This window comes from Dipteris shenzhenensis, chromosome 3, assembly GCF_047967505.1.
Source record: "Dipteris shenzhenensis isolate YYH24624 ecotype China chromosome 3, Dip_SZ_1.0, whole genome shotgun sequence".
Taxonomy (NCBI): Eukaryota; Viridiplantae; Streptophyta; class Polypodiopsida; order Gleicheniales; family Dipteridaceae; genus Dipteris; species Dipteris shenzhenensis.
This window is the reverse complement of record NC_141598.1, coordinates 24,756,647-24,782,436: the sequence shown is the minus strand read 5'-3', so window position 1 is coordinate 24,782,436 and position 25,790 is coordinate 24,756,647. Positions and strand designations below refer to the sequence as shown.

At 46.1% G+C, this 25,790-nt stretch overlaps 1 protein-coding gene across 1 annotated transcript in view; it reads left to right on the top strand.

Annotated features, from left to right (window-relative positions):
* Positions 1-9,362: 9,362 nt before the first annotated feature.
* The window catches only part of LOC147903549 (uncharacterized), a 59,906-nt gene continuing 43,478 nt past the window's right edge, over positions 9,363-25,790 (top strand). Inside the window, exons 1-2 of the mRNA XM_087372040.1 lie at positions 9,363-9,506; positions 16,826-16,888. Coding sequence (XP_087228166.1) covers positions 9,408-9,506; positions 16,826-16,888 — 162 coding nt within the window. The 5' untranslated portion in view covers positions 9,363-9,407. The remainder of the gene's footprint in view (positions 9,507-16,825; positions 16,889-25,790) is intronic.

The window sequence follows — 25,790 nt, the reverse complement described above, 5'->3', positions numbered from 1 at the left end:
ACTGCATAAGCCAAATGGCATGACTCTATATGCAAAAATGCCCCATTCTGTGGAAAACACTATCTTTGCCTAATCTTGAGGTGCAATTTGTACTTGGTTGTACTCGTTGAACTTATCTAAGAAGCTATTCACTTCAGATCCCACTACCTTTCTAAAACTATTTCAGTGAATGGTAGGGGACAATGATATCTAATTGTTGCTGCATTGACATTCTTGAGATTCACACATATTCTGAGCTTCTTGTCTTTCTTATCACAATTGGTGACACCCAATCGGTATTCTCGATCTCATAAATGAAAGCAGCATCCAATAATTTTTATAGTTCTTCATAGACATGGGTGCCATACTTGGGATTTTTCCTATAAGGTCTGCATACCTTTGGTTTGGATCCTTCCCTTATTGGTATGGTATGTACTGCAACTTCAGGGGAAATCCCTTTCAATTCTTTGTAAGACCAAGCCATGCAATCTCTATATTCCATCAGCAATGCTTTTAATTCTTTTTCTTCTTCTAGAGTGAGTTGTTCACCAATGTATACAAGCTTTTCTTCTTCTCCATCCAAGCCAAGATTCGATTTCCTTGTCTTAGCTGGTCCTTCATAAACTGGGGTATCCTCAATATTCTCTATTTCTGTGAGGTCTAATTCCCTGACTAGTCTAGGAATTGCTATTCTTGCTTCTCCCCTAGTGTAGCTTTTGAAGTAATCGGGAACTTCCCTTAGGCCTTCATGGCACATTGATGTCCTTGCTTGGTTGCTAGCTCCACTGGAAGACATTTGGTCCAATTCACCTATGTTCCCTTGTTCTTATTTTTTGTTACTATTCATCATTTCACTTTTCATTCTCACATTGGGTTTGAACTTTCTAATCTTTTTGCTTTGTGAGACTAGTGATGGATTTTCAATGGGAGTCACACTCCGAAGGGGTGGTTCTTCAGCCATACAAGCATCTTCAAGACCTTTAGGATCCCATTCAAAATTTGGGGACTCGTGTCCTTTTGCAGGCTTAGTTAAGTACAATTCCACCACTCTGGTCTGCATTCTTTCAAATTGGTTGAAGTTCTCTATCTTGGCCTTTTGGCATTGTACACTCTCCTTTTTCCTAGACCAATTACTATTGGCTCATGCTAGAGGGTCGATCTTGGGGTATTCTATGGCCATGAGTGCCTATATGATTGCCAAGTCATTGTCAAATACTTCGCCTTCCAAGGTTGCATTATCAGCTTCTGCTTCTATATCCCAATCAATGTTTGCACCGTAGCCTTCTATTATGGCCTCTTCAGGGTCATTGTCCCACTCGACGCTTGCCATGAAGACTAGCATTTCCACTACTTCTAATTCATCATCCCAGATTGGTGCTTCTAGTTGTATCATTTGGGCATCCACATCTGGCAACATTGGATGTGTTGTTTTACAGTTATCTATTATAGCCAATGCCTATATCCAATGATTGATGTCACTTTCCCTTCTATGGGTTTTTGCACTGCAGCATCTTTCTGCTGTCTTGTTATGATCAAGACTAGATGTGATGTCACACTGTGATTTTCCACACTTATCAGCCCCAAGGGTACATCAAGTTTTACTTCTGTGGTTGGTTGAGGCTTTGTTCTTAGTGGGAAGTCCATGTAGGCATGCCCAACTCCGCATTCCCTGCACACAGGGGGTTGGAATGTAATGGCCTTGTGTGGGTATTCTATTATGCGGTGGTTTTCTCCACAACCAAAACACTTGATGGGTATTCGATATGTGGTGGGCCTTACTGATTAGCATACACCGAGATGAGTCCTTCGGCACCATCCATGTAGTACATAGGGTATTCTATGTCATACTCATAGTGAGTTTCTAGCTCTTTAGGTTGGAGTTGTTGCACCGGAATTACTAGAGCAAGATTGGGAGCCCGAGGATATTACAGAGGATTGGGATTCCTCATTAGTTGAGCTACTTGTGTTCTCATCTATTGTGGGTTGGGACATGTCACTTGTGCATTAGGTGCTAGTTCCGGTTGTTTGTACACTGGGATTGGCGGCTATTGGTATTGTTGGGGCTGGGGTTGTGCTACCCTCATATTATAGAAACAAGTATTTACATCATGCCCTGCAACATTGCAAATGGGACGCCATAACCATGGGGGATGGGTTTAGTCTATTTCTTAGGATTGGGCATCCATTGGCTATATGGTTGGCCATACAGTGTGGGCACCAAACATTTTCTCTCCGTGGGTATTGTGGTGGCTGAGAGACACACATCTTTTGCTTGATGGCCTGCATTATTTCAAATTTTACGCTTAGGGCCATGGCTTCCACTCTGTCCTCAGTGGTGCAATTTTTGTTGGAAGTGCTTCCCTTCTTCGAAGATTTCTTGATATGACTTGATTTATAGCCATCACTATCGTTGTTAGAATTGGTCATGCCATCCTCAATGTCAATTGCAGCTTCATGAGAAATGTGCATGGCTATTGACTTTTTTCATATCCTTGTGAATGGATTTTTTAAGGCCAAAGATAAACCGTGCTATGAGGTACTTGTCGTCCGGACGTGGATCACACTTTGCTATTAATCTTTTCATTCTTCCTAAGTATGTTCTAAGATTTTCTTTCTTGTGCATTGCTATATTGCCTAGTCATAATGCGGGGTCATCTTGCAGTCTTTTTGTTTGGAATCTTCTTCTGAATTGCTCAGATAGCAGTGCCCATGTGGCTCTTTCCTCTGCAAGAAGGTTGAGGTACCATTCTGAAGCCTCATCGGTTAGGGCCATCGAGAACCAAGTGGCTTTGGTTTCATTTTGACTAATTGCCTCTAGCACAACATGCTGTGTTGAAGAGTTGAAGAAACCTGGTGGGATCCCCTCGTCCATTGTACTTTGGCATTTCCAATTTGCCAAAGTGTCTTCTGCCATTGTTATTGTTGTTTTTCGGTTGCATTGTTGACCAAAGTAATCTACATGCTGCAGATCATCGTTATCTATTTTTTCTTCAACCCTTAGGTCAGCCATGCTGCTTGTTGATGGTGAGAGATTGAATTCTTGGAGAGCGTCAAGGGCTGAAGAAAGCTCACAAAAGTATGTAGGTGCTAGTCTTCATCCAGATCTGAGGTGCGTACACAATGCTTAACTATATCTTTCAAGTGAGTGCTTTTGACTTTGAAATCCGCAATTGATTTCATAGCTCGATAATGGCAAAAAATATGCAATCAATGAGTCAAAATTAGTGCCTACGTAATGGCTACTACCAAGACTAAAAACAATGGTAAAAAGACTTGAAAATTATCGTTTGAGATTGGACTTTGTGTGTGTGAATCTTGGCATCATACTGGGTGCGATTTGGTCTTCCAACAACCAAGATACAAGCCCCTAAAGAAGAAGTAAAAATGTTAGGGGGGTTAGAGATGCGTTAGTGTAGTAGGGACTATCGTGTTAAACATGTGCCTAGGATTGTCACACGTCAGTGGGAAAATGTGCCAATGTAGATGCATTGTCAATCGGAGGTCACGATGGAATCTTATGAGCAAAATTGTGCAAAAAAGGGCCCACATGGGGGCACAAATTGATGAGTGTTATGGATGCCTAAATGGTGTGGAATGGTCTGAAAAATTTCCCTATAACATGGTGTTTTTGTATGTGAAACCGTGGCTTAATCTAGGTCCGATTTGGATTAGTAATAAGCAAGTTATGAACCTTTAAATTTGAGTCAATTTTAGGCCTTTTTTTTTTGGGGGGGGGGGGTTTCTTGAGTCCTAATTGCGTGTGAATGGAATTACAGTCTAACTAAGGGAGACTAACTAACCAACCCAGTTGATTTGACTAAACTAGTCCAATTAGTGTAATTGTTACCTAGATATGAACCTAACTAGTTAGTTTAGTCAACTGAATTGAAATTTGGATCCTCTAACCTAACCATGGGTCTAACTGGATGTAGTTAGTTAAACTAACTATAATAGCCTACCCTAAAAGTAACCTAACTTATCTAACTAGGTTTAGTGGGAAATAAAGCTAGGGGAAGAGTTAGGTTAGTGATTTTTTTAATTTTCATTTTTTGGGAGCTGGGTGGCGTTGGTTGTGGCAGTGGTGAGACGCCCAAGGCCTGCCGACGTGGCACCCGACCCATATGTGCAGTGCATTAGCTAGTGACAGTCACACACATGGCGAGGCGCCTAGTGTGGCATAGCACCCAAGCGCACTGTGCCTGAGGCGCACCCGACGGAGGTGCGCGATGCCCAAAGGGCACCCAATGCCCGAGGCACATGACACCCTAAGGCCGACGCCCGAGTGGCTCATCGAGGGTGTTGGTCACCTACAATCGTGTCATTACTCATTGTAGCATAGGTTTTCACAATTGTAGCATAGGTCCTCGGATCGTGTTTCGGTGAGAGGTGTAGGCTAAAGCGTGGAAAGCACATCTCATGTGCACGTGGATGAGAAAGAGAGCTTGATCATAACATTTTATGGAGGCTCTCACGTCCATAGGAGTTTAAGGTTTTAGAAGGGGATTTCAGGGTTCGAAAGGGGGACATGGTTGAGAGAGCTAACTAGGAGTTCCAAGGTTCAGAGGGGGTTGCAAGGTTTAGGAGGAGTCCAAGGTTGAGAAGTGGAGAGCTAGTCTCCTTCACTGATTCGAGGGTTCAGGGTTAAGGAGGAGGGACAAGGAAGGAGGAGGAAGAGGGAGGAGAGTGGAGGAGGAGGGAGGGAGGAGGAGGAGGAGGGAGGAGGAAGAGGAGGAGGAGGAGGGAGGAAGGAGGAGGAAGGAGGAAGGAGGAAGGAGGAGGGAGTACAAGGGTAGAGAGTGTAAGGGTAAGGGGATGCTAGAACATGGCAGTGTAAGAGAGCATGGACACAATGGAGATCAATCACATGAACAAAATAGTGAGCTTGAACACTAAATTGAACCCCAAAGAGTGGGAGCTTCATTCCATTGAGAGATATTTATACATGTTGCTCTCTACACAATCCATAGGTACCTCCGTGGTGGGACCTCTTTTGTAGGAGACCTTTTGGACAGAAGTCCCTCCACTTTTGGGGGGGACCTTTTAGGTCTCTACACAAAGTGGGGGGACCTTTGAGTCTCTACAAAAAGTGGGGGGACCTTTGGGTCTCTACACAAAGTGGAGGGACCTTTTGGGTCTCTGCACAAAGTGGAGGGACCTCAGAAAGTGTAGGCTTTTAGTCTTTCTCTCATTTAGTATTTCTCTCTCTAGATCTTGATTTTGCAAGTATGATTGGATCTTTTCTAGAGAGGAGTTTGGCTATCCTCATCCTTCACAATTCATCATACCATCTTTCATGCTCAAGATATCACAAGCAGAGCTTTGCTACTACTCAACACACAAAATGCTCTTATAGTTGTTGTCCTAGATTGCACTTATGGCCCTTGTTGCCATAGGGTTAACATTTAGGACAACCACATAACTAGTGATTGAGCTAAACTAGCCTATAGTTAGATGATGTTCCAATCGAGTTGGTTTAAGACAATCATATTTAGTCCAAGCCTGGTTTAAGAAATAAAACAAGTAAACTATCCCAAAGCTCAATCATAAACAACCACCTCTAGTTGCATGATGTTTCAACCACCGGGCTGCTTTAAGACAATTACATTTACTCTAAGCCTGCTTTAAGAAATGAAACAAGTAAACTATCCCAAAGCTTAGTCACAAACAACCACCGGCCTGGTTTAGGCACCACTGACCTATGTTGTATCTAGCATGTATATGATGTGCTCCTCAAACACCTTGCGTCCCATCCACTTTTTATAGATGTCCTTTCTATTTGGAGAAACTCTCATATTTTCATGATATTTGATCTAAGTTGTGCACCCTTTTCACTTTATGTAGGCCATTTCTTAGGTTAAAGAGGATTGCCTCTTGGGTGTGCATCTCCCAAGGTGTTGGTAGGGTTGTTACTCTACGAACTTTAGGGTGCAGGCTAAAGCTTGTGAAGACTCAAGACTGCTGGCAATCACCCGAATGGCCTGATGTTGTTGCCTCGAATGCTCCCACCAATCGTGACACAATAGCTCGTGTTCTTTACTCCGATGGCAATGATCAATTGTGTGCATCTACAAAACTGCTTCCCGATGCTGTTGCTCTGCAAGGATTCTTCTTTCTTCTCATTGTTTCTTCCTTTGGAGATGTTACAAAAGTGTCTTTTGTTGCCGTTTTGATATCGTGCCAGCTCTTTCCTCGACCTACAATCTGTTCCTTGTGCCTTGACCAAGCTTTTCAGCTTCATGTCTCACAGCCTCTATCTACTTCTCTTGCAAGCCATGGCAAGTTGCATGTTGCCATTTATGCCATGGCCACGATCAGAATAGACCCAAAGAAGCTAGTTGGTGAGGCAAGCAAAGAATAGAAGACAACTTACCCGAAAGAAGACAATGCCAAACCAAAGTCTGTGCAAGGTCACGTCGAGTGTGTGCGGGGTTGCAGGGCATTTGTAGGACAGGGGTAGGTTGTAGGTACTTAATCTTCCAAGATTTGATGGGCGGGAGGTGTGAAAATTTGAAATTTGTGGGAGTAGCAAAATTTTCAACCGTCGATTTTTCCCCCTTTGGTATTGCACGTTAGCTGAATTGGATATCAATTCATACCATGCCCTACAACATGTTTTGCCTCCCATGAAAGCTTAACTTGTGGACACAACACCCTTTGAATCAATCCATATAACATTAATGAAGTTATTGAAGATATAGGTCATTTGATTCTCTAAAGTTCATGTTCCACAACTCCAATCTCATTTGCAAAACCAAACTACGATTTGCAATTTGGCAACACTTCAATTTGCATCAATATATAATACTTAGGGCCTTATGTCATGGAAGGGAAATACGTGAGACATAGCTATTTCTATTATGCTATGCAAATACACCGTGGGAAATAGAGGGGAAATAGGGTGGGACCATGGGAAATATCACTCCATGCTCTAGACCTCAAGGTGCTATTTTCCATACTCTTGAAAACCATTGATGTGACATTTCCTTTATAGCTTGTCTCATTTTCCCATGGATCCTTATGTCATGTACCAAGGGAAAAACATCCAAAATTTCCTTTTCCATGTGAAAAACATCCAAAATAGCCATTCTGATTTCCCCCCTTCTTCCCCTCAATGACATAAGCCCCTTATTGAACATATTTGTACGTGCACTTCTTCTTTCAGGTGCATTCAATGTCATCCCACTGACCATATGATATTTTTTTAAATGCGAAGTGATTCAACATTCAACCAAGTACTAGTTCTCTCATCTTGTGCTTTGGGATTTCCTAACAATTTCTCCATGCATGCTTCATAGAACAAGGTTTTTGGCACTGATCCATCCTCAAATATGATATGATCAATAGGCTATGTCTCTAGAGTTTGAATAGAAATTTTAACCATGTTATTGATCGAGTTCTCTGAGTGAGGTATAAGATCTCTGACTATCACTCCAATATCATTTTCGCCCAACTCTTTGAAGCTTACAACCTCATAAGATTATACTACAAACACCACCTCTAGTTTAAGTGCTTGTGTCTTATCCCTTGCTTATAGCAGAACTCTCATCTCTCCCATACATCATCTCCATTTGATCTACTTAGTTATATACTTATATTTTATATATCCACTTTGTCCTCCTCTATAGTGCTACCTATATCATAAACCTTCAAGTCTTCTATTTACCACTTGACAATGCTTCCCACCACATCGCCAACTTTGAATGTTCCAACTATCAGAAACAAAATCTCAATGTTAGCATTAGAACAAACGTCAATTAACATGAGTACACATAAATACCCAATTTACATACTTCAAATAAAGAGAAAATAAAATGCCTGCACATTGTTGAATATTGGACCACCCGCAACAACAACACCACTAATACTTCCACCATATTGCCAACAAAATGTTCATGTTTCTAAAATCATTCTCTTACATAATTCAACAAAGTATCACTCTCTCTCTCTCTCTCTCTATATATATATATATATATCAACCATGATAGGCTAAGATTTTTTAAAAAACCGATCTGAGCCTATCATGCTTGTGCCTTGTGGAGAATAAGAGACTATGATCATGATAGGCTTGTGGAGAATAAGAGACTGATTAATTTTAAGACTGATCTGAGCCTCTTAACCTTTCATGCTCTATGCAGGATGAAAAATTTTAAAACCGATATTAACCTTTCATCCTCCACTGAGGATGATAGGCTAAGATTCAATTAGTGTGAAATTTCATTTCTTAAGAATCTAAGCTAAATCTCTATTTCTCTATTTTATAACCTTGATTCTTTTTCTCTCATGAGATGCTTAAGCCAATCTGGAGAGTGGATAAAGTTAGCGCACTAACAATACCTATGGTGATAAAATTCAAAACTACAGAGTGAACAAATCCACCTTCATAGGAATTAGGATAACACTGAAAGGGACTAAGACATGCCTACATGATGACCTCATACTCTGAAGCAAGTGCACACAAGGGAAGGAATGGCTCGAGTTATGTGGTAGCGGGACAGAAAGGAGAATGGGTTGCATGCCGAGATAGTAAGATGATCATCTGAGAAAAATGACAAAGAGGAGAAAATAACACATGACGTGTCCTTGCATGCAACTTACCAATAATGTATCAAAACCATGAGGTGCTAACCATGACATTTCTTTTTTACTTTAGCTATCCTTTGTATAATGATTTAGGCCTCAAATGCCCAACTCCATGGGGAGAGATAAACAAGGTGGTTAACATCACCATGATTAATAGATTGCTTGATCAAAAAATCATGAGTATGTCAAAAATAACAAGGTGGTGTACGTCACCATGATTGTTGGGGTGCATGAAACTTTATCAAAAGATTGTATGTCATAATAACAATCACTAAGTGCGCATAAGGAGCGTGCATAAGTGTGCTCGCCATCGCCTCCTAGTATAGTGGTAAAGCAAGGGATTTTCAATGCAAAAGAGAAACCAAACCTATTAAAAGATAATTTTTGTATGATGATGTCTTTAAATGCGATTTGAAACACACAACTTATGTTTAGCACTGGCAGGAGCGCTTTACCAACACTTTTGAAAAAAAGTATCCTGCTAATATATTTTGGACACTCTTCCCATGCCCATGCCTCCATTCTCTCCTTTCTATTCTCATTTTGCTGGTGCGTGAGTGCGCTCTCTCTCTCTCTCTCTCTCTCTCTCTCTCTCTCTCTCGTGCTTGCTCTCCCTTTCCCCCACATCAACTATGAAGTACTCCACAAAAGTTAGAAAATTCAAAATAATGAAGGGGGCGTTGTGGATCATGTGCGTTCTTGTTTATATAACATGTGGAAATTCAAAAGAGCTAATAAAATTGAGTGACCCCTTATTAAACAATAAACCTCATTAAAAGATGCTAATCCAATTTGACGTTTGAGGGACGCATGCAAAAGGGACAGTTTGCCAAGCAACACCGGATGGCATGATGGCGACGACGACCCACAATGGCACAGACCAAACGTTGGAGGTTGATCTTGGAGAACACGGCGTGTTGCACGCGTTTCAAACACCACGTGGGATTGTGAGCGCCGGCAATCACCGCCCTGCACATGTTGATTGGACTGACATAGAAGCCGCTCATAATTAACAATTGGGCCTGCTTTTTGCTTAAGTAATTGCTCATTGGTAAGCTCATTTATGATAAGATGCTTTTGGACCGGCTGTTGATGAACTTGTCACATAGGTTGGCTTTTCAAGCCAGTAGTCATTTTAAATCCGCAGTTCCAAACCCATATAAATACATCATGTGCAAGGTGATTACAGGGGATGACGCGTGATACTCCACTTGTCACTCCGGCAACCATACTTTTTAGCATAATTTTTTAGTTTTACTCAAAGGAGGTGATACACCTACGCTACCCTTAGTTTCTCTAGAATCTCAAGCTTTGGCAACCTCAAAATAGTTCCTGCCAAAAATACTCACAAAAAATTGATAAGAACTTGGACTATATTTATAACATCCTTCATATATTTAAAAACTTTAAAACCATGCTTATTTGCAAACCCGCAAGTTTCTTTTATTGTTGGGCAACCCACAAGTCGTCTGGACATAGTGCCATATGCATTGAGATGCACCTTATTTATCCACGCATGAGCATGGATCCTATTGTATCCTGGTTTATACATAAAATACTCTTCTGTTTTTCAAGCTTCACTACGGAGTGGTGCAGATTGAGGTGAGGCAACGTAGAGAAAAGGAAGAGATGGAGGAGGAGAATCTGCAGGAGCAAGTAGAAAGAGACTCATTGTCATGTTGCATTTCATCTCACAGAGAAATACATCACTAGCATTCAACTGAGCGTCAACGCTCTGACAAATTCACCATGGATACATGCATACACAAAAAGGAATCAAGGATTCACAAGACACATGCATTTACTAGAAGTGTAACAAAAAATGGCCCTAGACTTGATGAGGAAGAAAATAATATCTCTTCCAATATCAAGATGTCACCCTGAAACAGACTGAAGTAGCACTGTATGGCTGTATAACTAGTCATGTGGCATTGAAGAGTTTGGACCATGACCAAGGAGGTAGCATCAAGATTCAAGATGCAATTTCAGCCCTGGCTGCTCCACCAATTGCTAGCCTGAGGTCGGATATGCTTGATCCCCAAAGGGGGGACCAAGCTGACATTGTGCCAGTGGTGCCCCATCACCCTTTTGGACACATGCTACAAGATCTTAGCCAAGGCCCTAAGACAATAGCTTCACTTTTTGGGAGGTGTGGGGCTTGGGTCGAGAAAAGACCTAGTCTCTTTCTAGCTAGGTTCTCATAGGGCACACAAGGGAGGATTTCTCTTTCTCCCACTTAGTGTGACAAGGTTGTGTCCTTGTTTCTTTTTGTGGCAAAGGTGCTAGGATACTTCTTCTACTCTTAGGTGGTTGGGCTGGTTGGTATGCGCCTCTCGATCTAGTAGGAGGAGGAGCTATTGGACTTAACGAGTTTGTAGATGATACAACATTGTTTGTAGAGGGCTCACTTGAGAGCCTAGAGAGGGTTTGGCTCTCTTTGGAGCTGTATTGTTTGGCTTCAAGAACCAAAATCAATTAGAATAAGTCGATTTGTAGTTGTGAGGCACTGACCTTAGCTTCTATTGGATTCCCTAGGAGTAGACGGTGAGATACATTGGCTGCTAGGTGGGATTGGATATTTCAAAGCAGCAGAGGCTAGAAGAGTGCTTGGTGCAAGCTCCTCTATTGGCAATTGGTCAGGCTCACTTTGGCGAGGAGAGCTCTGGTGGCGAACGACCTCGAGGATTCAACCCTCGTGCCTCCGCGTTTGAGCAACAGTTGAAGGAATCCAAGGGAAATGTTGGCCTTTGGGTTAAGGCAAACAAGGAACTTACCAACACAGGAGCAAGCACGGTACCGATGGGTGGTGACGATGAAGCATCTCATTGGTTAACTCTCATGGTGAGTGGTCTCAACCGATGATAAATTTTGGCAACGGCTTGGTTCATTGCCTCGTGCTAGTTCTTTCAAAGGAGGTACATGGGGTAGCTGGGACGCTTGGTGCATAACTTCTTTGGGTAGGCTCGGACGGCTCACGAAAATCTTGGGTCAAGGTCACCTAGAAGCTCCCCTAGGCAGAGGGAGACTGGGTATCATTGACATAGAGATGCAAAATAGAGCCATGTTGGGGAAGCTTATTGTCAGGGGTTTGGCTCCCTTGGAAGCTCCCACTCTAGCAGGGGCTTGTAAAGAAAACGTGCATTAAAGGTCTCACCGATGGATCTTCAAGGGGCCCCTATCACAAGGAAGGAGCCACCGACTGATGTGGAGCTTGATGAGATTGTGCCAGCGTCTCTCAAGTAGCCTCATTTCAGCCACCACCAAAGTAGAGATGAGTTTGTGTAGTAGTTCCTGATGAGATTACACCACCACAAAAATGTCTTCCCTTAGAGATACATCTCCACAAGGTTAATTGGTGATGCAAAAAGTGCCTCACACCTATTCAATAGGAGCACACATGGGCCTCAATTTTTCTGCTGTCCCTCTTTTCCCTCCTTTGCTAGTCGGAGAAGCCTTCTATTTCAACATTGGGGTGCATGATCTTATTGGTGACTCTTTGGTTTGGCTAGAGGGAATCTCATGGCAGCTCCCTAGACCCCGCCCAACCATTCGGAGCAGTTTTTTTTGGGACATTGGTGATTCTTTGATCCAGCCAGAGGGGCTCACATGGCATCTCCTTTAACCCCTTTCCTTGCTTTACTAATAGAAGCAGCTTTTTGTTTCGAAATTGGGAAGCATGATCTTGTTGGTGACTCTTTTGTTTAGCCACTAGCTCCCTCGACCCCCCAGCCATTCGGATCTCCCTGCCCTTGGAGGACAAGTAGCAGGTGCAAATAGTCATGTAACCCCTTCAGGGCAAAGCAATGGTGGGACGCATTGTGGCACGCCCACTTGGAGTCAGATTTGAGACTAGATTCACGCGAGCTTGGCACTAGAGAGTGACCACATGTCTGTTGGAACTTGGGGAGAGAGGAGAGCTTCATCATGGAGGTGAGTGAGAACACATGAGATATAGCAATGGGTGTTCTATTCATTGTGAGAGGGAAGCCCCTCTTATATAGAAATGGAGAGAGGATGGCCTAAATCAATGGCACCTCTCCTACATCAAAGGAGGTAGCTCCTAAATCATAGGAACTCCACAATCATAGGCACCACCCCATGTGGGGGCCTTTGCATTACATCATTACCTGTGTCATGGTCTATGGCACTAAGCATGCCTCTTCTACACACACACACAACCATATGACTGCTAGTGGATGCACACATGCTCCTAGCAAGCCCTTGATCACACATATTCCAACATACCCTCAAGGGTTTGCCTCTTGCAATGTCAAGGATACATCTAGTCTCATAGTTTCTCATAACATCTCATGGTGGTCACACATGGCCATCTCATGGTGGTCAAGAATAAATCTATGTCTAGGATCTCATGCTAGCAAAGGTGCCCAAGGGTCAAGATTTACAAAAATGGGATAGACCCCTTCAAATGGTTCTCTCTCTTGCATGTACAAGGATTAATCATAAGCCTTTGTGTGGACCTAGTTTCTCATGTCTGCAAGAGGTACCATGGGAGCAAACACACATCACATGGCCTACATCATATGGTGACCAGAGGTGATTTACAAAGACTATATGGACTAAAGCAAAACCATAACATTCTTTTTGGAGTACTAATCCAGGCAGAGAACCTCAAAATTGTTGCGCGTTGTGTTACCGTGCAAAGATGCGTCTATTCCGACTGGTTTTTTGTTTGTTTCTCCTTATTTCAGCAAGCATTTGAGGTCAAATTTCATGAGCAGCAAGGTCATAGTGTCACCCACCCGTGGCTAAGAGGAATTGGCAAAATATTGCGTCAGTAGGCATAATTGCTTGAAAGTTCGTCGAGTAGAGATCGTGTCGGCACGGGCTGTAGAGGGCATCTGTCCCTGATTGCTTGGTGTCAAAGGTGCACCCTAAGTAGAGGAAACCTCAGCTCAGAGGGCTCTGGGAATGGTTGCTTAGTGGAGGAGAACGGAGCTAAGCAAAATCTGGAGAGAAATAGGATAGAAATGAAGAAGAAGATGGAGGATGGAGAAGAAGATGATGAGGTGGCATATTGAAGCTACAATGGGCTAGGGACTCAAGGAGGCTCTGATACCAAATGTTGGAACTTGGGGAGAGAGGAGAGCTTCATCATGGAGGTGAGTGAGAACACATGAGATATAGCAATGGGTGTTCTATTCATTGTGAGAGGGAAGTCCCTCTTTTATAGAAATGGAGAGAGGGTGGCCTAAATCAATGGCACCTCTCTTACATCAAAGGAGGTAGCTCCTAAATCATAGGAACTCCACAATCATAGGCACCACCCCATGTGGGGGCCTTTGCATTACATCATCACCTGTGTCATGGTCTATGGCACAAGTGTGCCTCTTCTACACACACACACACAACCATATGACTAGTGGATGCACACCTGCTCCTAGCAAGTCCTTGATCACACATATCCCAACAATGTTGGAGGTTACCATCTATGGGAGAGAAGTCTTCGTCCTCTAGTTAAGTTTCCTCATCACTACCCTAGGCCATTGTGGAGTAGAGCCCCATCTTCCTTGGCGTGCATTTGGTCTTCCTCGTATCTTGGTACCATTGTTGTATGGTTGATGACACTTCATGTGTCCAGGTTTCTAGCGACATTACGCTTCTTGGGGCTTCCTAAGGAATGGGCTTGCTTCAAAACCGTGCTAGAGTCCCCACCCGTGGCAGCCTTGGTCCCTTTGGATGATGGTGTTTTGTTGGCTCAAGAAGATTGTGGAGTTCCTAGAGTCCTTGTCCAAGGAGGTTCTTCTAGTGACTCTAGACAATGATGAGTTAGAGTGGAGTCTAGGCCTCCCAAGGCAATGTCTTAGGTGTAGATAGATGAGGCTCTTGGTGAGAGCCTGCCCTTGTAATGCAAGTCGTGCCTCCTACTACCTCCAACCTCGTCCAAGACAACATCAGGAGAGGAAAGAGGATAGACCTCCTTGCACAGATGGACAGCAGCAAGAGTCTGAGCCCCCTGCATTGTATCAGAAGATACATCAAATTCTGTTCTTTAAAGGGTCTGACAATGCTCACCTAAGCCAAATCTTGATGATATCAGACTTACTAGGGATGATCAGAAGTGAAAGGCATGCTGTCCACCACATTTGTATGACATTTGCGCCTTCTGCAGTATTGTTTGGGTATGCGGTTTTGGCAGAATATCTGTCTCCCAAACAAAAGTTCCTAGGAGTATTTTGCACAATTTAAAGATGAAGAAGCGCAAGCCAGTAGCTAAACCTTTTGGAGAAGGTACTCAAAAATTTTGTAAACATGAACAGGCTGAAAAGTTTGATGGTGCATTGTATAGGCAATTGTTCGGAACTCTTATTTATTTGTGGAGCACAAGACCGGACATTGGCTATGCTATTGGATACTTTCACAGTTTCCAACACCTTATGCTCTCCCCTTAATTCAGCTCCATAAACAGTTAACAACACAATATAACATACTAATAAAAAGGCCATGCAAGATCCATTCATGCCATTTTGTCCTAACAAAACCTTGCATCAATTTCTAGACTGCAACTTGAAGCACAATATCGAATCAAACAACTCACAACCAAAAGCAAGAAGACAGTAGGATCTAATACCAAATGAAACACATGTCATATCCTAATTGCCCCAAAGTTAGGTTACATGACCCTAGGTTAACTTGACTCCATAACACTAGCCATTTTATGCCAAATGTGGACATAACCCTGTTAACCTCATTTCCTCTATAGAATTACTATGCTCCTTCAACGAATGTCCCATATGCACTCATGTTCCTCCTTGCCATATTTCCCTACACGTAGCTCCATGGTCCTTCGGGTTATTTTATGCAAGTGGCTTTAGGTTGACAATATACATTGCAAGATGGATTTCGATCGTGCCAGATTTGAAAGATGATGCTTAAGATGTCCATGTGAGGACTAAGAGAGGGACTAGATACATGTGAGAATGGTTTATCATTGACCTCAAGGAGGAATATGGATCACAGCTCTTAAACATCCTGAGTTGTGAGGATCCCCCCGCCCCCCCCCCTCCCTCTAAGCAATGTTGCTATCAAAAAGTGCAGTCTAATAGTAAACCACAAGTGTAATCTTCTTTGAATTCTCAACGTTATTTGATAAGACTAAAGGCGAAATTGGTAGAGCAACAAGTGAACATTGTCTAGTTCTAGTGGCTTTAAGCCTTATTCTTACTGGTTGTCTGCTTTAATTGTGTTTGATATTCTAAATAAAAGTTTTCATTGTATGAAGGGGCACATCAATGTTATCCACAAATTGTTTGATCATTTCCATAGTTGGGATCTGCTATGACAATGGGCACAACATCTCTTATAACTAGAACCTCTTGATGCATAGCTTCTCAATTCAAAAACTTGTGTTGATTGGGTGCTAATTTGCAATGTTGAGAAGAAAATTAACTGCATCTGTAAGGGTACAATTCGAAACCACTCGATGTAGGAGTGCCACCCTTGCAAGTGGGTCGTTGCGCTTACGGGTTGGGTGCGGAATGTGGGAATCTATCTTCCACGGATGGAGATATCGAATAGACGGATCGGGATAGATTTACAAGGCCTGAAGCGGATACCCCTATGGATGCCTTTTTCTTTTCCCGTACATAAAAAATATTTCTATTAAGTATGAAAAAATGCCCAAGAGCAAAATGCTCAAGGCAAGAGTACACCATGCGTAGCATGGGAAAACACAAGAGGGCCAAAGCTCTACTCATTTAAAAAACCTAGTAAAGATTCAGGGCTGAGGCTGGAAGTGCCACCTAAACCTATAGTGACCCCAAGGAGAAGGGACAGCTTCTCCACTCCTTGAAGAAGAAAGTGCTCCTAGGAAAAGCAGCCTTGGAAGTAGCTAAGTGGTAAACCTGACATTTATGATTGCTACTTCCTCATGAGTTTTGCATTCTAAAAATAGGTAGTAAACCAGGTGATGGAATTGGGAGAGACGGCAGACCATTGCACAATTCTAATTTGGGTTAAGTTACAATTTTTTTAAATTAACAAGCACACATAATTGCTTATATTTGCATATTCTTTTAGTATACTGTAAAAAGTTGTTAAATTGTTAAAGGAAAAGGCGAAGTTATAAGTCTTTGATACTGAAAAGGACACATCACAATCTTTGCTATTGTAGCTTGTCCTTGATATTCATAGTTCTGGTATGGTATTTTTATGGCCAGATTTTGATTTTTTGTATGTAGAGTTGATTCATGTTATCATTACGAAATTAGGATGGTTTCTTACAACAGAGTGGATTGTCATGTATCAGATGTTTTCAGTGAGTGAGATAGCCTCAACAATTTTTCACGAGAATCCTACCTTGTTTGGAAAGGTATGATGCAGATTTTAAGCTTCTTTCTATAATGTGATGGGAGATATCCTCAAGATGCAAGGCAAAAAAATAAGTTTAATAATCAAAATCTAAACATGATTCCTTGTCCTCTGATCATTTTACCATCAATGACCGCACTACATTGAGCACATCAGATCCTAAAGCTTGTTACTCAAGAAAATTTGACACAGGAGTCTTTTGATGAAGAGACAATAGTGGTTGTTCCCATTTTTGGAGTGATGTCAACTCAGGCAAGGTGATCAAGGAATCTGTGGTGATCCCTGTGACATGAGGCCTGGGTCAGAGACAGGTAGACTATGTGAGCATAGGGTTTCAGGATGATCCATCCAAGGCACCAATGAAATGATTTGGGTCAATCAAAAGGCCCAAGAAGATGGCCCAAAGAGTAACGAGCTTCTGCCTTCTAGCTCTGGCATGAAGAAGGTCAACCATAGACTAATGTGCACTAGCAAATCCCTCGTAAAAGGCTGATGAAGGATCCCTCAGTCTGTGCCTTTGTTTTCAGCTGAAACATGAAACAAACTCCATCTAAAACTCTGAAAGACCTGCATTGCTTAGGTCACGGTAGCATGAAGGTGTACCAAACAAGACAAGAGAACAACCCTAATTCCAAGCTTATCGAGCAGAAAATCTGCATGGGATGATGAATTTGGGGAGGTACTAGAAAGGAAGAGCCAGGGAGGACCATGATCGATTGTGGATGGAGTGGAGGAAGATGCTAGGTAGACAATGATGATGGTGTTGAAGAAGATTACCATAAGAGGCAGGAAAGAATGTGGATGTTGATGGAGTGAATGATGAGGCATTAACGTGGATGAAATGGAGAGACAGGCTATGTATATTAGATGGTGATGATAGGTTGACGATGATTGGCATAGAATGACCATCTTCTGCCATTGAGTGACTGATCATTTGATCCTTTTATATGATTGTTTCCTTTCCCCACCAAGAGTGACTGATTCATGGGCATCCCCTCTCTTAGTTTCATATATACACAAAAGAGGGGTCCAACTTTGGTTGAGAAGGCACCAATGGATACGAGGTCAAAGAAGGGGACAGATGTGAGCGAGGGTGAGCCCGAAACAACAAACCAGAAGTGATCTAAACAAATCTATGAACAGGCACACAAGCCGGTTGTGTTTCTTCTTAATATGATGAGAGTGTTTGCAAGGAGAAGAAGGAAATGGTAAAGTGAGCAGCAGAGGTAAAGGGCAGATCAAGAATGAAGGTAAGATGTTGTGTCCTCTAGCATCTAGAGTTTAGAAGGAACATGGTGGAGAGAGGGAGAGAGAGAGGATAGGCTAGGGAGAGAGAAAGTGATACTCAAAAGGAGACATACTGAAATGGAAATGAAATGACTAGAGCAATGAACAAAAATGAAAGTACTCACATGTAGACCAAAGAACTTGTAGCTTGATACTTGATTTTTTTGACACTAGACAAGTACAGCTATTATATAAGAGCACACACACACACATATGAACACCTATGCATATGGGATAGCTCCCAATATGACACGTGGCATCCATAGGACACACTAGACTAGAACTTACACTAAAACACACTAGAACACACATTTTTGACTCACTTTGGCTTCATATTCCAACACCCCCCCATGAAGGCAAGGTGAGAGACTACTGGAATGGAACCGAGAATAGAACATGACAATGACGGTCATCAAAACTGTGCATGCCGGTCTAGAACTAGACATGGCTCCCACACAATCTCAGAGGCAAGTGAGCATGGCTCAGAGGCTAGTGAGCATAACATAGAAAGCTCATTTAGCATGGCTCAGAGGCTCATCATGCATGGATGCATGATCAACTTAGAGGTCCAGGAGACCAATGCACCAACATCCTGTAACTCATATGCCAGGCCTAATAACTACATGGCTCCCACAGTACATCCCCCTCTTGCCTCTAGGGACTAACTAGAAACATGGAGTCACACACCATAAAGGAAATACATCATTTTAGGAGGACAAATCCCAGACAGAGGACCTTTATTGACTCTTCAAACATATAAAAAATATAAAAGATTTCATTCATTTTATGCATAGCAAGGGCAGAGAATCCATGAGCCCAAAGTAGCTACCGCACAAGAGTGTGCACATCCTGATGCAAAGAGGTATGTCAGTCAAGAACCAGGCAAGAATGCCCTCGAATGATGTGTCGATGAAGGCCATAGGAGCAGCTACCACGGGAGATCACGTCATGACTCTCAATGTGCCGATCGGAGAGTCAGCGAATGCACAGAAGAGGCTCAAAAAAATGAGCGAAAGTGCTCAAGCGGGCTGTCGAGGTATGAAAAGAGTATTCCCCGCTGTCGGAAGCCTCAAGTCAATGTACCAGAGTGTCGGTAAAGTCAAAATGACTTGTGGGTAAGCTCAGGAAGCTCAAATCACCGGTGGATGTCACGGGAGTCCAAATCTGAGCAAAAAATGCCAAAAAGTAGCCTAAAACTGCTCGGAATCGCCTTTTGACAAGTTGTACGGACTCCTGGCACTGTCGTGCATCCGCCTACAGAGGTCCGTACAGACATCCGTACAGCTGTACGGTATCTTGATGTTGAGAGACTTAAATTTTTCAGTGCCTCTCTATACTCATACGTTTTGCCACAAGCATCCATTGACAGCTCACTCTAGAGAGTATGCTTCTTTAGCAGGGGACCTTTGTACTGTAGTCAAAGAGTTTAGTGTCATATGTTTTTGGAAGAATATCTTCCCAGAGCTCTATATTTCTTAGTCACTTCTTGTCACTCGGGGTTTCCTCCAATGTTTCACCATCAAACTTGGACCTACTGAAAGAAGTCTATAAAATACTTTGGAAGACTTCTTGCCCTCCATCCACCTCTTGCCCAATGAGGATCCCCACATATATCCTGGTTCAGGATATTTTTTTTTTGCCGAAAAAACAGTGCTAATTATATTACTTCGAGAACAAGATACAAGAGGTCAGCTTATAGCTGACGGCTGCGTTCACAAATCGAACGCAGCCCTAAAAGGTAGCAAAATAAACCATCCTCTCACGGAGGGATAAGACGAGTATGAATGAACAGCCATCGGGGTGGTGAGTAATGCCACCGAAGGCCCTGCGTAGTCTGCGCGAAGAAGAGGCCCTGTGTGTCCCAAGCCCGGAGGAAGCGTCTCCGCTTCTCCTGACCGGCCCGGGAGTCTCCCTGAATCTGGTCCCACTGGCCTCTGAGAGTATGAATAATCTCACTCCAAATCTCCGCCATGATCTGGGCAGTAGATAAGGAGGTGCCACCTAGGATCTGCGCGCAGCGCGAGGTCCAGATGTGCCACCCTGTGATGCTGCTAATAATCTCCCAGACTGGCTGCCTCTCCCGGACTCCTGTATCAGCCTCTGCTAGGTGCTGTGGGATGCCCTCGAGCGGTCCCCACGTCCCCTGTGTAATAAGGAAAGTGGGGTCCCGCTGGCATGCCTCGAATAGGTGATGAAGACCAGGTGCGGTGCTGCACCAACAGAACGCGCCCCAAGTGATCAATCCTAGCTCTGGTGCTGCGCGAGTAAGAATCCCAAAAGTCCACCTCCACACTTCCTGGGCGCGCGTGCAGCTCCACAGGCAGTGTTTTGGTGTCTCCTCATCCGCATGGCAAATCTGGCAGCAACCGTCCTGGCCTATCTGCCTCAACCAGCTCCCCACTAGAAGACCTTTGTGGGCAAGAAGCCACAGGAAGTATGAGATCTTCCGCGGCCGCCAGCTCTCCCACAAGGCCTTCCAGAATGCCTGCAAAAAGAACCTGGAAATACCCTGTGCGTACCAGCTGGGTCGCTGGGTGGGGGGGCGGCACTGCATCCTCCCGAGAACTCGCCTGCCCAGAGTCGTACTGTAGGCGAAGAAGGAGGTCGGCCCCTGTCCTGTCACAATCTCTGGCCACCACCACTCTCCTGGGTCCCACTCAAGCTCTGACAAGGCCCGCCCCTCCCAGAGCCAAAGGCACCAAAGCTGCACCTGGTCCTGCTCGATGCTAGGGTCGGTACGCCAGACCTTCCTAAAGAGGCCTACGACCCGAACCCTCTGCCACGGGAGTAGGGGGTCGATGAGCGCACCCTCTCTCCTGAGTCGGCCATCCCCAGAGACCGCGAAGAAGGAGATAGAAGAGTCATCCAAGCGTCCTGCGATCACCAGTGGAATGCCGCGGGGGGTGAACTGTCCCAGCCAACGGGTGTCACCAGGCATGAGAATCTGATGCTCAGGTGGAACCAACCAAGCAGCTGGGATCGCACCGTCAATCTCCGTACGTCTCGCGTGGGCTCCACGTGCACCTCCAGCTGCGTCTGCAAGATCAGTCATCTCCAGATGTCTGTACGTATCCCTCCAAACACGAAGGGATCGGGCTGGCCCCCTCATCCAGCCGTCCCACCTGATATGTGATCTCTCCCCCAACTGAAGACCCTCGGCATCTCTGACCTGACCGTTCCAGATAAGCGGCTGTCGATCGATCTCCTCCTGACAGCTGGGATGGGACTGAATGAGACTGAGACGGAGCCGCCTCCAAACCATGAGGAGGCTACGAACGAGTGGGGAGCGGGGCGGAAGTGAAGATCCACCTGAGGGACGGTAGCCACTCTCCACCTCGGCGCGGGACACAAGAGCCGACTCCCTGCTGAAGTAACATCTTCCACGTCTGTCCCCCTGGGGTCAAACCGCGAATGATAAGCTTGCCTAACAAGGCCTGACTCTGAAGCTCTGGATCAATGACCCCCAGACCACCCTCAGCCTGCGGAAGAATGACTGTCTGCCAAGCAACCCTGGCTCTGGTATCTCTATGCCCATCCTCCCCAGACCAAAGGAAGTTCCGAACCAACCTCCTGAGCTGTGCCACGCTGGATCTCGAGAAGCACCAGCAGGAAGCCACATACCAAGCCGTGGCTAGAAGGACCTGGTTAACTACCAAGGCACGACCTGCAAGGGAAAGCTTAGCAGTGCTCCAGAAAGCCAGCTTCCGTCGGATGGAATCTAGCACTGGGAGAAACTGCTGAGCTGGCGTGATGTCTAGGCCAACCTGGAAGCCAAGGTATCTAGCTGTCTGTCCACGTGGAATCCATCTGAAGCCCAGAAATCGCCCCCACTGAGAACGCGCCCCCGAGTCTGTGAGAAAACCAACTGATTTGTTCCAGTTGATTTTCGCACCAGCGGCCGAGCAGAAAACCTCCAGGGCCATCCGCACCCTCTCTAGCATCCTCTCATCGTCCTGGACATAAAGGGCTGTATCATCTGCGTACTCCGAGTCCAGAAGCTCCGTGTCCTCCCGGAGTGGAAGGCGAACACCCCTGAGCCCTGTGGACCTCGCCCGAAGGTAGTAAGTCATGGCCTCGGCGAAGAAGAGAAACAGGTAAGGAGCCAGGGGACAGCCCTGACGTACTGATCTCTCCAAGCTAAAGCGCTCACCCATCCTGCCTCCAATGATGACTCTGCTAGACGCTGTCCTGTACAAAGCTGAGATACCCTGAATCCAACCTGCCGGGAAACCTAGCCGCTCCAGAGTCCCCTCCAAAAAGGACCAGTCCACGCGATCGTAGGCCTTCTCGAAGTCGAGAAGTAAAATGGCAAGGTGTGATCTGCTGTACTGAGCCCACTCCGCCGCCTCTGAAAAGGTGAAGACATTATCCAGGATACTGCGATCCTGGACAAAGCCTATCTGAGTGTCATGGACGAGGTCTGGAAGTAGAGGCCGAACTCTGGCACTGATCATCTTGGCGAGGATTTTGTAGGCAGTGGTAAGGAGAGTGATCGGACGCCACTGGCGGATCTCCTGTCTATCTCCTCCCTTCGGGATGAGGCAAATCAGTCCTGAGGAAAGGCTCTCTGGCATCTGACCGCTGCTGAAAATCCCCTGCAGAGCTGCAAGGAGGGGCTGATGGATCTGGTCCCAGAAGGAGGTGAAAAATGCTCGGGATAGCCCATCCTCACCTGGGCATTTCTGTCCGTCGATAGCCATCAAGGCCTCCAACATCTCATCCGAGGTGAACGGCGCCAACAACGTCGCCTGCATGCTAGGCTGGAATGTGCCTCCACACCTCCTCACGGGCACGACTAGCACGAGGGGCAAGCGGCTCCTGCTGGAAGAGGGTCCTGTAGAAGTCAGTGGCCAACCCCAGGACCTCCCCCGGATCCGTAACGATGTGACCATCCGCTGTCCTGAGACTCCGAAGCTGATCACCTGCAGCTCTCTGGCCGTGCGTCCTGAAGAACTCCCTGCACATCCGGTCACCCTTCCGGGCCCAAAAGGAGAGAGAGGCGTGATAGGAGAACTCGGAGCGACGCTGGAGGGTCTCCTCCAAGAGGGCTCTGGCTCGAAGGGCGTGGATCCGAAGCTCCTCCGAGCCCGGGGAAGCCTGCTGAAGTCGCTGAATGGAGGCGAGGTCCCTCCGAAGAGCTCTCTCTCTGCCCCACCAATCCTGTCGAACCTGTAGGGCTGCGAGCTGGCAGATCTGGCTGGACTCCTGCAGAGCCTGCGCGACCGAGTCTACCAGATCCACGCCCTCCCCCCAGTCTCTGTCCCAAAGAATGCAAATGCTGCTGCGCACGTCCACCCTCGAGAAGATGGAGTCGGGAATCCTGCATGATCGGGGGGGGAGAGTCTGGGCTGCCGAATCTAATGATAGGAGCACAGGTGCATGGTCGGAGAGTGTCGTCCTTGGAACTATACCCGCCTGGCCGCCTCTGCTGATGGCCCAATCACTGACATAAAATCTATCAAGCCTCTCCAGGAGTCTGCCTCCTTCCCTGCAGAAGCCCTAAGAGAAGTCCAGGCTCCCGTGCCAACGCCGGAAGGACGGGTCTCTCCAACTGTCCCTCCCTCCTGTCGCGAAGATGAAAGAGTCCCAAGCTGACTGCTCTGCCTGAGCCATACCTGTGAACTCCGGATCTCTACCCTGCTGGTCCTCCAAGGTCTCCAGGTTGCTGCGCTGAAACCGCGGTACCACGGGACTATCATGATGATCTTCCCATCCACCGATGTGGGGGAACTGGCAATCAGATTGCTCGCAGCTTTCTCACTGGAGAGTTTGAGCCAGAAGATGCCCCTTCCCATAAGGGCCACCTCCTCAATATGGCCATCCTCTAGCAGGAGAGTGGACTGGAGCCAGTCCCTGATGGTAGACCTGGAGGGGGAGTGTCCAATGACTCTACCGTAAACAGAGGTACGAGCAAAGTCAATGGCTACCTCCTGAACACGGGATGATTGTTGCTCTGTCAGGATAACGCGGTAGGCATCTGGAGAGGGAGGGTCCGACTGGGCCTCCGGATCCGGGCAGGGGGCCGCCATACCGCCAAGACTAACTGCAAGCTTCCGATGAGGAAAAAACAGGCTGCCACCCAAGAAGGGGATGAAGCGGGAGGTGGAGCCTGGGGGTGAAGCGGGCGAGGCGAAGTGAGGGGACGGGGGGGTCGAAGCGGAGGGCGGGGTGAAGGCTGCGGGGTGCGGGGAGTACGGCAGGGCGCGGGAGGACGGGGGGGGGCGGGGTTGGAATGGCGGGGGTGGAGGGGTGAAGCGGGGGGTGGGGAGAGCGGAATGAGGCGGGGGCGGGTGAAGCGAGGCGGTGAAAGAGCAGCGAGGGGGCGGGTTGGAGCGGGGTGGATGGCGAGGGAGCAGCGAGGGGCGGGTTGGAGCGGAGGCGAGGCGAGGGCGAGGCGGGTTGGAGCGAAGGGGGCGGGTTGGAGCGGAGGCGAGGGGGTGGGTTGGAGCGGAGGCGAGGCGAGGGCGAGGCGGGTTGGAGCGGAGGGGGCGGGTTGGAGCGACGGCGAGGGGCGGGTTGGAGCGGGGGCGAGGGGCGGGTTGGAGTGGCGGCGAGGGGGCGGGTTGGAGCGAGGGGGCGGGATGGAGCGGAGGCAAGGGGACGGGTTGGAGCGAGGGGGCGGGTTGGAGCGGAGGTGAGGCGAGGGGCAGCGAGGTGGCCGGCGGGGGGGGGGGAGGGGGGACGGGGGTCGAGGGCGGAGGGGAGGGGTGGAGGTGGTCGCGGCGAGGGGGAAGCTAGGGGGAGGTAGGGGCTAACGGCGAGGGGGGGGAGGGGAAGCTCGCAGGAGCTTAAGCTGCAGCATCCTGGTTCAGGATATGATTGTCTACTAAGGGAATTCTGCATTTGTGCAACTTTTTCCTCTGCCTCTGTAGAAAGTCCTTTTTTTTAACCTGTAGTTTTGTTTTATTCAAGGGTGAGTCGGATAGAGTTCCAAAAGATATTTATGAGGTTTGGGCCCACCATTCGTGAGATCATACCATCACTTCGGCACACGTGTAATTGTCTATATCTGTGGGCCTCGTGACTCTTTGTCCTACCAAAATAGGAGGTTAGTTACAATCTTGGAATCTTCTATTTAGTGTAATGGCAAGAGAGTTTTATGATCACTCAATATCTTGGAACATGAATGGATTAAATCAACAAGACACAAACTTAGTCCAATATCAAACCAAAGGCTCCTCCGAAGGTCAAGATTCCAACATCACTGCCTCTCAGCCCTCACTCTAGCCTATCCTCTCAACCTACCCCAGCCCTCTTCTCTCACAGCTCATGATTTGATGACATGTCATATGAGGTGGTGTTCCTATTCCCCCTTCCACAATTCCCCATCCCGAAAACGTTCCTGTTCCAGCATTGGGCATTTCAGGAATGTTCGTGTTCCCTTGTAACTATGGTTTGCAGGCACACTTCCAGCAGGTAAACATGCCTCTTTGACTCTTTGGTTCGACCAGCGGCCTTTTATGTCAGTGCTTTCTAGGCGGTAGATCTTTGAGAGGATAATTAGACTGGATTTGAGAGGCTATAGGCCATGATGCTATCACACGACTTGAAGGAAGCCATATACCCCTCATGAAATTGTTCTTGTAGAGCTTGCGGTGGCGATACCTCTCCACAGA